Here is a 14152-nt window from a genome sequence, read left to right as displayed (position 1 = left end):
TGAGGTGTCTGTCAGCCCCTACTGGGAGGTGTCTCCCAGTTATGCTACACAGGGGTCAACAACCCACTTGAGGAGGCAGTCTGTCCATTCTCAGAGCTCAAATGCCATGCTGGGAGAACCAGTGCTCTCTTCAGAGCTGTCAGACAGGGCTGTTTAAGTCTTCAGAACTTTCTGCTGCCTTTTGTTCAGCTGTGCCCTGCCCACAGAGATGGAATTTATAGAGGCAGTAGGCCTTGCTGAGCTGTGGTGGGCTCCCCCAGTTCAAGCTTCCTAGCCGCTTTGTTTACCTACTCAAGCCTCGGCAATGGCAGATGCCCCTCCCCCTGCCAGGCTGCAGCTTCGTAGGTTGATCTCAGACTGCTGTGCTAGCAGTGAGCAAGGCTCCGTGGGCGTGGGACTCACCGAGCCAGGCACGGGAGAGAAGCTGCTGGTCTGCCAGTTGCTAAGACTGTGGGAAAAGTACAGTATTTGGGCAGAAGTGTCCCCTTTTTCCAGGTACAGTCTGTCACAGTCTGTTATGGCTTCCCTTGGCTAGGAAAGGGAAATCCCCCAAACTCTTGTACTTCGCAGGTGAGGTGACGCCCCATACTGCTTTGGCTTGCCCTCTGTGGGCTGTACCCACTGTCCAACCAGTCCCAATGAGATGAACTAGGTACCTCAGTTGGAAATGCAGAAATCACCCATCTTCTGCGTCTATCACACTGGGAGCTGCAGACCAGAGCTGTTCCTATTCGCCCATCTTGGAATGGACCTGAAAGGCTTGGTCCTGACCACCAAAGAAATACTTTATCAGCTCCTGCAGTGTCTATTCTTCCATCTGTGCATAGACTTGCATGGCCATTATGGAGGATCCTTTAAGCTAGGTTGCTGGCCAGTTTCTTTCCTTCAATTTAAAAAAACAGTTTGAGAATAATTCATGTTAGTTCTCTAAAAGTTTGGTAGAATTTGCAGTGAAGCCATCTGGTTTTTATTTTCTAGAAGAAGAAACAGGCAAAGAGTAGAAAATAACCTGCTCAAGATCATGCAGGCAACAGGCAGCAGACCAGGCTTTGAAACTAGGAAGTCTAATTCCAAAGTTTCTGAGAATAGGGAGGTAAAAACTTAAATGAGTTTAATGTCCATAATGCAGAAGCAAGGTAAAGAATTAAAAATATGAGACCAAAGTTGAGGTAAAGGTAAGATAAAAGCAGGGGAGATCTCCCCTTTCCACAGAGAAGCATCAGCTGCTTGCCAACATTTCCCTGAAATGTATGCATTAGTTACATACATTTTCTATAAAAAAAAAAAAAAAAGAAAAACTCTTCAAAAAAAGTCTAAAGACCACTGTATGTATATTAACCATACCAACATTACTAAATGTTAACATTTAAAGCATTATACCTTCTAGAATAAGAATGAAGTAAATTATAGTTACAATTAGATATATTTTCTCATTAATCGCTAACTATGTTGATTCCTGTTTTCTCTTTTCTAATTATAGTTTCAGAGAGAAAATTAACCTCAATTTATTTTTTTATACCTCTTTGATTTTTTTCTATTAAAAATGTCAAATCTTGTCCATAGCTAGGGAATAAAGACTTCACAAAAGTTCTGATTCTCCTCATTCTCTTCTGAAGTGAAGATCGCATTTATTGTTAGTTTTTCTTTTCCCCCGCACCCTTAGCAAGCTTTCTTGCCCTTAGTAGCAGAAAGATATGTCACCTTTTAAATACCTATTTCTAAAAACTGCCCTGAGCTTTCCTCCTGGAAATAGGGTAAAGACAAATAAGGTAAAATTTTAGTCATATACATGTGCTTGTTTGTAATGTCTTATTTTAAAAAGAAAGGAATAATTTTCTTCTCTTCTTTTAAAAGAGAGTACCTTCACTGAATGAAAGGCAGTATACCTAATCTTTGATTTCTTAAAATTTTTCTTGGTTTACCTGTAGCAACCTGACCGTTTTAAATGCTGCCTTCCTATAATGATTGTTTTCCAGAGGCACATATTGAATAACTTTAAATAAAAAGCAAACTTATTTTATTTTCCAAATAAATGTAAAATGGTATTTTACAGCATGAGACAGGATTGTTTTTTGTCTTCATCCAGAGAAAAAATGATTTAATTCAAATTTTTATATATTGTACTCAAATTGTTCAACATATTAAAATATCTTCACTTTGCCTTTTCTCTGAAGACCTAGAATTACTGTGCTCTTAAATTATCACAACATCCACAGTTCCAATCACTTCAAAGTTGCGTCAAGCATCATTATGCCCCTAAGGGAAAATTGAACTAATGCCCTCAAACAGCACAGTGTTTATTAACTTAAGTAACCATTATAAATGAGAGTGGAATCAGGCAATCTATTACAGGAGCATTTGGTGTTGAACTGATAAGGGCTCTCAAATAATTACATATATAAAGATATAGTAATCATTTTTATTAAGGGTGGTGCAAAAGTAATTGCGGTTTTTGCCATTGCAAAACCGCACTTTACTGCAAAAACCACAATTACTTTTTGCTCCAACCTAATATGTGTTGTTAGAATGATGATATTTCAATAAGAAATATACCCAAATCTTATGCCAAGATCATTTTTACTGTCTTCCCAAATAATAGGTATTAAAAAATCAACATATGATGCAAAACTCAATGTACTGAATATTTCAGCTTTCTATGAATATGAGCTGTGTGAATTCTGTATTCATATTCCATGTGATTTTTTTGTTCTTAGAAATAATTAAAATACTTTAATGTGTTTAGGACTTTTTAACAATGTACACTATTATATTTTACCCTGAATTGGGTAATACTCGTTTCTTATCCAGAATTGGGTAGTATTTTTATATCGGAAGCTGAATTAGGCATGTATTAACTCCATTTGAGAGGAAACCAAGCCCCAAAGAGGTTAAATGATCCATCCTGTTGGGATTCAGGCTAGGTATTGAACCCAAAACTGCAGAAGACATTTGGCAACATAATAAGCATATTAGGACTAAGTGACATGAGTTATTGGGGGAAAAACATAGAAAACGATTGTGTTCCTTTTGAGATAAAGCATATATTAGGTAAGTTTAGTCACTTATAGCTATTTGTAGTGTATTGAATTCTTTTTTTTTTTTTTTTTTTTTTTTGAGACAGTCTCACTCTGTTGGCCAGGCTGAAGTGCAGTGGCATGATCTCGGCTCACTGCAACCTCTGCCTTCCGGGCTCAAGCAATTCTCCTGCCTCAGCCTCCCGAGTAACTGGGATTATAGGGGTGTGCCACCATGCCCAGCTAATTTTTGTATTTTTAGTAGAGACGGGGTTTCACCATGTTGGCCAGGCTGGTCTTGAACTCCTGACCTAAGGTAATCCGCCCACCTCGGCCTCCCAAAGTGCTGTGATTACAGGCATGAGCCACCGTGCGTGGCCTATTGAATATTTTGATAATGTATAATTGTTATCCGTCTCTCCATTACTCAGTTTCCCTGATTTTCCTATGACCAAATGTGTACATGTGTTGATTTTTTTGTGTTTATTATATAGCCTGCTAAAGTCTGTGAAGTAACTTTCTTTCTTCTCTGTTTTAGTTTGTGCCATTCAGGGATTATATTGACAGAAGCGGAAACCACGTATTGAGCATGGCTAGATTGGCGAAAGACGTCCTAGCTGAGATCCCTGAGCAGTTTCTCTCCTATATGAGAGCCCGAGGAATCAAGCCATCACCTGCGCCTCCCCCATACACCCCACCTACACATGTGTTACAGACTCAAATATGACTGTGCTCTGAAATGCTAATGTCACTACAAATCAGAACTGCTGAGTTAATGCTTTGTGCCTGGTGCTCTGTGATGAACCAGGCAATGGGATACTTTTCTCAGTTTGGTTTCAGCAGTACTGGTTAATGTGCTTTCTTGGATCCAAAATTAAATCTATTCCTAAACCAAAACTGTAAATATGGTTGTTGCATGAGCAACAGAAAAATTGTTTAAATGCTTGAAGCAAAGTACGGATGTCTTCTCTAAATCTTTTTTTTTTTTTTTTTTAACAGAAACAGCTAATTTCCAATGTATTGTTGGAAAAAAGCACAAACTATGTTTTTAACTCAAATATTGTCTTCGACTGCTATGTGTATAGGAAAGCAGTCTCTGTATCAATGTTTACATGTTACTACTTTTTAAATTTCAATACTTTTATAACCGTTCTTAAGAATAAGAGTTTTGAATACTGAATCCTTTGTCTTCTAAATTGCAATAGCTATAATCACAAGAGCAATATCTCTTTGAATGACTGTCTGGACAAACACAATTGCAAATAAGGGAAGGGAAAAATGATTTTCTATTTCTCAGTAACTGGATTGTCTTAAGAAACTACATCTGCTTAATAATCAGTTTCTCAGCAATGTTTGCTGAGTTTGGGAGTCTAAGCCTAGCAGATGTGTCTCCTGGTTGAACATGCACTTTTCATGGAGTTTGGGTTCTAAATTTAGACCGCAGTTGGTTTGTATTTTGTAACACTAAGTAGAAATTAGAAAAAGTCAAACATTGTGAGCTATAAATGCACAGAAAATGCTTTGTAAAAAGTAGCATCCTGATATAATAATGCTATTTAGAAAGACTGAAACCAAGACTATTTAACTGTGAACCATGTAGCAGATGTTTTAAACTTTTTATTCCATTATATCTTGTCTAGATATTTTAATTCAAAGGGATACTGGCTCTCTTGATTGGGATCTCTTGTTATCACCATTCCATGTTGCCACGCAAGGTGCACAGGCTGGAAGTCTTTTGTGAAATTCTCAGTTAAATATATACAACTATGTGACTTAGTGCACAACACATTTGTGAAATAACCTACTCCTATATACTGACCTGCCTGTCCACAAATAATTGTAAAGAGTTTTTGCATGTACAGTTTTTACAAGAATTACAGTTTTGTGAAGTTGTGTCTAAATTAAAGCATTTCTTTAGAACAAATGGCCTTAAATTCTCACAGAATTCCTGGAAATGATTGTGAATTGCCTTCAAATAATGGAAAAGTATATTTATTTGTGTGTGTGTGTGTGTGTGTGTGTGTCAAAAATGTAACTGCTTTATAATATTTTTTCCTTACCTATATATTCTATTTAATACTTGGTTTATTTCTACTGTACATTGTTTTCTTTGTCCCAAGTTGACCTAGGGTGACTTTTATAAGCATGAAACTATTTTACTGGAAAGAATATATACATCCACATATCTAACAGTATCAGTGTTACATAACTATGTAATACTCAATTGTCCATTTTTAATTATGTATTAAAATCTTTAAATCGTTACTATTTGTTTTGTACATTTCATGTATGAATGACAGTAGAGTTTGATGTTTTCATTTACTGATCTTATTTATGCCAGTACAGTGTATAACCTGCAGATTTTTAAATTTACCTTTATCAACCCATAAAACAAAAATAAATAAGATCAATATTATTTTCTTCTTGTCAAACATTAGTTATTTTTTTGAACTGTCCAGAGAAAACAAAAGTTACACAATTCCTTGTATAAATAATAGTTTGCTCAAACCTAGTGGGAGTAAATGGCCAGGAATGAAGCAATTTCTCTTTACAAATGTTATCATTTATATGGCTGAGAATGATAATCAGAAACTTATGTGATGTTAATGCTATATATAAGATTAGAAAATACTTAAATCTTGTATCTTCATTGCAGAAATGTAGTAAACCAAGAGTGGAGGGATTAAGTGATGTATCCAAGACTATATAACTAGAGAAGAGCTCATTACCATTGTGGAAATATTTGTTATAACTTAAATTTTGTTAGGTGCTATGCAATAGGAAATCACAGAGACATGTTCCATAAAGGCAAATGCATAGTAATAGTTGTACATACAAACTGGTTATCAGGGATGTTCACACAGTAATGAGCAACAAGAAAGGTATGTATTGAGAAGGGGTGATAGATTCAAGTCATTAAACCTGCTGCAGAAGTCAGTCTTCAACTGGTGCCCTCAAGAACCCCAAAGACTTTGGGCACTGTCCTATCTTTCTAATCTCATTTCCTTCCTTTCTAATGAAAGCCTCTAATTATCACTTGAACTCCAGGATGAACTCTTGGTGTTATTTTCAAGTATCTCCATCATCTGATTTTGCCCAGTTATGTAATACCAATTCCCATTGCTTCTCAAATGAATATTAAAACTAACCAGGCCTACCTCATTCCTTTTCCACAACCACTCTGAGTTTACCTGGAGTCGTGTATAGTGTTCATACTCTGTTCTTTCATCAGGCCCTCTCCTCTGGTCTTTACCTGAGGATATCCTTTGCACTTTCCATCTCAAGCCCCAGCTCCTCTGAACCTTGTTCTTTAAAACTTCAATGCTAACAATAATAATCAGTACTTTCTATGAGCTCATCTTTGTATTGCATTTTAGCATATTAATTGCCTCAGATTATTTCCAAACTATTTTACTTTATCTGGGGCATCTTGTCTCTCCATCCTTATAGAACAGTATTTAACGGCACCTAGATATAGGTAAATTTTAAAAACTTCCCAGTTTATTGTACTGTGTAGCTAGAGTGTGAAATTACTGCAACTAAAGACTATTGGATGACTCAATTACTACTTTTTGAATTATCTCTTCCAACATGCAATATCGAGAAAAAAGAAGGGGTGGATATGACTCTGGTGGTGGTGAATGTGGAAAGAGAGGGGATTTGGGATTAGGGTTGGAGCATAGGTTGTTTTGTTTTTCGGGCTCAGGGAAGATAACAGATGGACTCATACACTTTTTTTTTTTATTACTGTGTCATCATCAACTTAGGAAATAAAGACCTCTCACAACGATGAGGTGGATGTGGTTATTTCTTAGAAGACCTGAAATGCAAAATATTTTACTGAAGAGCATACCTTTTTCTTTCAGCTTGTGTGAATTTTAGTTATTTAATGCCTTTGTGTTACATATATCTGTAATTGAGACAGTGGCCAGATTCTTCATAAACTCAGAGTAAAGAATAATTTTTGTGATTAGCACAAATCACATACATTTACTGATAAATAAGCAGCTGAGTTGAGGATCAAATAGGTTTCCTTTGAGTGCATGTGGAGTATTACCTATGAAGATGGAAAAGATGGAAATCTACTTGCAAAAAATCACACTAGTGCAGAGCTTTCTCATCAGTGTGTTACAGACGATTTACAGATTTATGCCTTGCAGATGGGCTACAGGTATACACCTTGGGGTGGTGCATAGTACCTGGGGTAATTGGAGCTCCCAGCCTCCATCATGTTCATTGGCTAACCTCAGGATATTTTAACAAACATTCCCATTTTTAATGTGTGTCTTGAAAGGTAGGGAAGCACTGCATTACAGAGATTATTTCTTAAATAACCTCTGCTTACAGTTCCACCTTCATTTTTTCTACTTACATTCCCTACCATATTTATACTAAAATTAAATTGAAAGATGATTCACATACAATTCCTTGACAAATGTATTGTAGCAAATAAAGTTCAGAGAAATAAGACATGAATGTCCTCATGAGAATTTTTTTTTTTTGCGTTAATCTTATTTATCTTTTTACAGTGTATTATAGAATTCCTGGGAAAATTTTCTTGCCTTTTTCACCACCTTCTTCATAAACATCCTACCACTCACGGAAATAGGTGTATCACCAGATGACCCAGAGGACATCAAAGCATAGAGTCAAAGGGATTCAACCTTGTTATTGCCTTAGAATAAACACAGTTCTAGAAGACATCCTCTTCTCCCCACCATGACTGTTCCCCTCACCCCACTTTCCCACCAAGTATAATTCTGTTTGCTCTATCGAAACCTGAGCATCGTTTAACAATAGGCAGTCTTTCATTTTACAAAATACTGGGATGTGCTGAGATCAGATACGTGGGTCTTAAGAATAAGCACATTTTAAAAACATATTGACATAATTCTTTGCACCAAATTTTTTTTCTAAAAAAATCTTTCTTCATCAGATCTTAGTTACTTAGATATGACTTTGATAAGGGAAGACTTGGTATATCATAAACATACACATGGTTTAAAGGGCTTCCTTCAGAAATGTGAAAGGGGAAATAGAGAAGCAACAAACAAGTATTTTCTTATGAGTTATTGCCGAAGCTATGTTTATAACTCTTAAGAGATGATTATCCTAGCAATGCTCACCTCCTAGATTTCAGATTTTTAACCTGGAATAGGAGATACCAAGTAGAAGTACTTCCCCAACACAGAGTATCCCATAACAAAATTATTTTTCTTTAAATGGATATGACCCCCAGCCCTGGCTACCATTTTACTGTATAGAATCTTACTTCTTTAAGCAAAATATGCTAACATAATACACAGAAGTCTCCAAATATAATGTCTGTACTAAGATTATCTCAAAGACATAATAGTTCTAATTCATATCACAAACTTCTAAGCAATATTTGAGGCACACACCTCATCAGTTAGGGTTATTGCTTACCTCATACTTCATCAGCGCACCCCCAACCCCAACAGCTAACCTTGCTCTTATTTTCTGGGCTTTAGAGATGCTCTGAATGTCAAACTCTAAGAGGAAAATGACCACTGAACTCTGACTATGGAAAGAGCAAAAGCAAACTAATCGAAAGATTTGCTCATTTAGTTTTAAAGCAATAGTGGCCATGACCTCATGATTTTCTCACCACAAAGTTATTCACCAATATAATTTCCATGAAACAGGCCTGCTGGCCATTCCTAATGTATTTAGATAAGCTGATTTCATACAGATGGGATTTGCTATCAGTCAAATGGGTGGATATCATTGACCTCACAAATTAAGGGGAAGGATAAAGGAATAAATATGCTTAGGGTTGGTTTAAAAATAGCTACCCTTTCAAAGATCTTTCTCTCCTTATGAAATAAGTGAATTAAAAGAAGTTATAAGACCGGTTCAGTAATTTTGACAGAGAACAACCAGTTTGTTAACCCTTACATTTTCTACAAGATAATGCTGACAAGAAACAATAAATAAAGCACCTTTCAAATCTTTAAAACAATATTTAAATCAGAATCTGCTTAAAATTCACAAAATTATTTTACTATCACTTTCTACCATGGCAAAAGGCATACACTGTAATTTAGACATTGGCAAATTTGTCATGCACTTTAGATGACAATTCTGCACCAGATTTCAAAGAAAGTGGGTGATGCCTGAGAAAACGAAATGACAATCACTAGAAACCACTTTGGGTCATCAAGCATCAACTTTTAAGTCCCTAAACATTATATGGACCTAATGCATCTCCTTTGAAAAAAAAGATCTGTGACATTGGTTTGCAAATCTTGAGATAGGTCATCAGATCAGTCTTGAAAGATGAATTACAGGTGACTTTTATCTTTCATTTATTTTCTGAGGATATCCTGTTGTTTTCAATCGATTTGAAACCTAAATCCAAAGTTATATATGTGCTTGGTATCTTCTATAGGCTGGTTATAAAATTGCTGGAAGCTTCAATGGAAGGAGTGTGACTCGTCAATGCCATCTACTGAGAGTCAAAAAACCTTAGTTTCCATCTTGGCAGTCTGATTTTGGGAAAATACCAAGTAAATGTCCAAACTTGATTTTTACCATTCATATAATATGGTGATATTTCCAAGGGTCCTTAAAACACCCTCCTTCTGCAATTCTCTCAGAAGGACAGAGGTTAACTTTAATTGGAGCACACCTGGCAACTTGGTTGTTTAATAGCGAGGTGGGACGAGGTTATTAAATAAACTTAATATACTGAGCTATCAAAGTACCTTCTTACAGATGGTGCAGCAAGTGAAACATCTGAATTTCTTCTTTTACAAGGCAGGTTATTAGCTTAGCCATTACTCTTAGTCCCGTATTCTCAATACATTTATTTTCATCTGAGAACCCAGAGGAGTAGGGAAAGATGGTAGAAAATGCCAAAGTCCCATTGCTCTGCAAAGGTCTTTGATTGTCTATCTATGTGCCCCCATGCTTGTGTCACTCAAAAGAGGACTTCTGGACACACACTTCCTAGTGATGGTCTGGATGCCCCGCAGGTGTTTTCTCTATTCTCCTTAAGGACTTGCCTGAAAAAAATACAAAGGCTACTCAAAACAAGTGTTTCTTATTAGGTAATTTAACTTGATTGATTGCAAGATCTCTGCCTCAAATGCTCATCAAACTCTCTTGGCTAGCTGCTGCTTGTTCTTCAAGTCTTCCCTTTACACGATTCCCTTATAAAGTCCTTCCTTGAAGACATGGACTGGATTGAATCTCCATGTTCTGCCTTCCCACAGCACCCTGCTTGTATCCTCCTGTCATTCATCACATCTGTAATTCCTGGTCTGTTGGCTGTATTTCAGTTTTGCCCATGAACTTCAGGAGAGCAGGAAGCAGGCAAGTCTTGTTCACTCATCTCTCTCTCTAACACATAACCCAGGGCCTGGCTTTCGGTAGGTCATCAATTGAATTGTGGAAGTGAATAGAATCAAAATATTGGTTACTAAGAATGTTTTATGAGTAACTTGGTATTTTAATATTTTAAGCCTGAATTTCAGCCAATTCAGATTATCTGTAAAATTTTAAAGCAGCACCAAACCTCACTTTTCCCATATTTATTTTTCCCTCCTTCTAAACCAGAACCGTGAAATTGAATGAAAACAGACCAACAGCTTCTCTCTACCTGTTTTCAGGGATAATTACCAGAAAAATGGTCAAAAGGCTGACAGCAGCAGGAGAGAAGAGATTAATAAAGCTTCAACACAATCTGATAGCCTGTTGGTCTTGACTCAGGACAAACTGAGGAGAAAGTATTCACAAGATGCCGAGATCTTATGTTATGTCAGCTCTGAAATTTCCTTTGACTATGCATGCTAAACAAAACAATACAAAACAAAACAAGATAATATGAAAGATTCTTTTAAGGATATGTTGACCCATATTCTCTCTTAAAAAGTGAAAGTGACAAGCATTTATATTTAGGTAGTAGAAAGGTATTCTAAATCCCTACCTTTGCATTTTAGCTGTGTCTGTGTGTATTTCCAAGCGGATTGTGCATGTATGTGTATGGGGGTGAATACATGCCTTCGCTTATGCATGTGCCATCATATATGTGTAGGTATCAGTAAAAGTGGAGATAATAAACAAGGGTGGGGGTATAGAAGAAACAGCAATGCTGTGCAAGCATTTACTGCCTTTTCTGATGCTGATTATATACCCTGGAGGAAGTACTGATGACCTGCACAGAATGTGGACAAGAATTCAGAAGGTTAGAACTTTTCAACTGCATTCATAACAGGACACATTGACTTGCAAATCCTACTGTGATAATATTTATGATTTTTAATATATTCTTACATCATCTGCTTAGCAACAAGCGAGAAAGATTTAATGAATATGAATTTGTGGGAAAGGAATGTGGAGGACTGTAGTTCTTACATATTGATATTTTAGCTCAAAATTCCACCCACTAGTTGATAAGACTGAATTCCATTTAACTTTCTAAGAAGAAATGAATAAACACTCCAAATCCTACCTGCATCCTCCATTAGATAATCTATTTTCTATAATCATCGGTATGGTAATGACTTTGCTTTAGCATGTAATCACTTAGAAAGCACTATCTCACATGTAATCTTCTATCTTCACCTGTCAAAACTCTGCTCACTCACCAATCCTCAGCTCAAAGGCTACTTTTCAACACAGCTTTACTGCATTATCTTGATGTCTTGATGACTAGAGCAATCTCTCTCTCTCTTTTTTTTTTTTTTTTCCAGCCTGTATATAGGCATTCTACTCTGCCTCTCTAGGGGCAGATTCTGTGTTTCTGTGGGAGTCTTATGGCCCTAACCCTGTTGAAAGTCAATCTGTTTGATTGAGGTTAATTAACAGGAAACCCATCTGCCTAAATACATGAGTCACCTTCCCCTATACGTCCTTTGTCAGAAATAAAATTCATGCTTCATCTTCCATTTGCGTTGCTCCTTTGTCCTATTTTTATTGCTTCAGAGAAGCAGGGATGATTTCTCTGGACACTCAAAGACCCAAACAATCTCCCAAGGAGTCCCTTGCCTGCATTGTTGCTCATTATCCTGCCTGGTTCTGTGTAGTCCTCCTTGACTAGAGTTTCCACTGCCTTACGAGGTAGAATCTACAAAGCTTAGTTTGTGTTCTTAACGCAGAGCCTGGGGCCAAGACCTGGGTACATGTAGTTCATTAGGAAGGCAATATCCCAGGGCAGGAGTAAGCAACTTGGGAGAGGGAGAAAGTAGGGAAATCTATTATAAGAGTAGGTTATCAAGCTCACCACTGTAGGTAACAAAGCTCTCACTTGTCCCCTCAACTTCTGAGCATAATGTGTTCCCTTCTCAGAATTGTCTCCATGAGGACCAACTGGAAGTATTTATCTTTAAGTTCCCATCTTCTATTGGTTAGGGTTGCCTGCACTTTCTGGGCTGCCTATGTAGGCATGAGGAAAGAGCATTCGAGTTTCTGTGGCATGAGAGTGTTTCCAGGGTGAAAAGTTTAAAAACTGCAGTACCTGCTTGAGGTAAGACACCATCTACAAAAAGAAGTTGGAGTCAGTATGGAAGCCAGCCATGGCTGAAATGGGACATGAGGCTAAGAGAGTGAGTTGGGTCATTAGAGTCACCTGAAACACATGAGCTTCAAGCCCCCATTGAGCTGTCATTACCTGTATTTCCAGCCTCCTCTCCTTCCACTTCTTACCACACAGAAAGCAAATTGCATTAAAGTACATGCAGTTCTACAAATACTCCACTCCATTTCATACTTCATGCATTCCATATGCCAACTCTTTCACATTCTCACTCCTACTCAGCTTCCAAAGCCCTGCTTAGGTGTCTTTGCATAAGAATCTCTTCCTCCTTTGTTTTATGTAACTTTTTAATTGAAGTAAAATATATTTAGAAGTACAAAAATTATAAGCACACTGCTTTAGGATTTTTCACAGAGGAACATATCTGTGTAACAATTTCACAGATCAAAAATACAACATGATCAGCACCCTAGCATCCTGCTTTTGTCCCACCATAATCACACACGCCTCCTCAAAGTAATCACTATCTTGATTTTCATCACCATAAGTTATTTCTGTCTTATTTTCAAATTTTATATAAATGGAATTAAACAATTTGTATTAATTTCTGACTTCTTCCATCCAATATTTTGTTTGTGAGATTTATCCAAGTACTTGTGCATAGCAAAATTTTTTCTCAATTCTGTTTAGAATTTACCTGTGTTAATATATTACAATTTGTTTTTCTCCTTTCATGAACATTGGGTTATTTTTAGCTTTGAATATTATGAAGAAAGCTTTATGACCAATATTGTACATTACTTTTAATAAAAATACACATCCATTGCTATTAGGTATATACCTAGAAATGTTTATTGCCTTAGAGCTTATTGGTCTGAAATTAGCATATCTAAACCTCCATCCTATTACTTTTGGTTTTTCTTATCCTTACATCTAAGGTTTATTTAGGGGTGGCAGGATTTACTTGAGTTTGCACTTCTGCTTCTCTAGGAATTATGGAGGTTTGCCTGAAGTCATGCTGTAGTTGGGTTAATCTGTCTAGTCTGAAGTTATTAGGGGGCCATTCTGCCACAAGTCATACTCTCCATTGGCAATGATAATGGAGATAATGTTGTACCTACGTTTACCAGATAAAACACATCATGTTCAGTTTAATTTGAATTTCTGATAAACAAATTTACTCCCATCTACAGATGTGCCTCTAACATGCATATTTTCCCACATACATGTCTGTTTTCCTCACCATATTGTGAGCTTTCTGAGGATAGGGACTGAATCTTTGTGTTGATTATCCACAGGCACACGTGGCCTAGCAGACATTTAGAACTCAAAAAATACAAATTAAAATGAACTGAATGTCCACTGGGTGGAAACTATAAAAGTAGACCAGAACCATATGGATAAAACCTAACTCCAAAGAATTTTTTTTTGTGAGACAGGGTCTGACTCTGTCACTCAGGCAGAAGTCCAGTGGCGTGATCTTTTGCTCACTGCAACTTCTACCTCCCAGACTCAAGCAATCTTCTCACCTCAGCCTCCCAAGTAGCTGGAACTACAGGTACACAGTTATTTTTTTTCTTTAAATATTTTTTCATAGAGGTGGAGTTTTGCCATGTTACCCAGACTGGTCTTGAACTCC

The 14152-nt window shown here is 36.9% G+C and overlaps 1 protein-coding gene across 5 annotated transcripts in view; it reads left to right on the top strand.

The window, feature by feature from the left end:
• Window positions 1–5446, top strand: part of CPNE8 (copine 8) — a 239321-nt gene extending 233875 nt beyond the window's left edge. For all 5 annotated transcript variants that reach the window (XM_077953184.1, XM_077953185.1, XM_077953182.1 and 2 more), the window contains one exon: window positions 3553–5446. In XM_077953184.1, the coding sequence (XP_077809310.1) occupies window positions 3553–3741 (189 nt within the window). In that variant the 3' untranslated portion in view covers window positions 3742–5446. The remainder of the gene's footprint in view (window positions 1–3552) is intronic.
• Window positions 5447–14152: the final 8706 nt, after the last annotated feature.

This window comes from Macaca mulatta, chromosome 11 (genome assembly GCF_049350105.2).
Source record: "Macaca mulatta isolate MMU2019108-1 chromosome 11, T2T-MMU8v2.0, whole genome shotgun sequence".
NCBI classification, from domain to species: domain Eukaryota; kingdom Metazoa; phylum Chordata; class Mammalia; order Primates; family Cercopithecidae; genus Macaca; species Macaca mulatta.
This window is presented reverse-complemented; position numbering and strand designations above follow the sequence as displayed.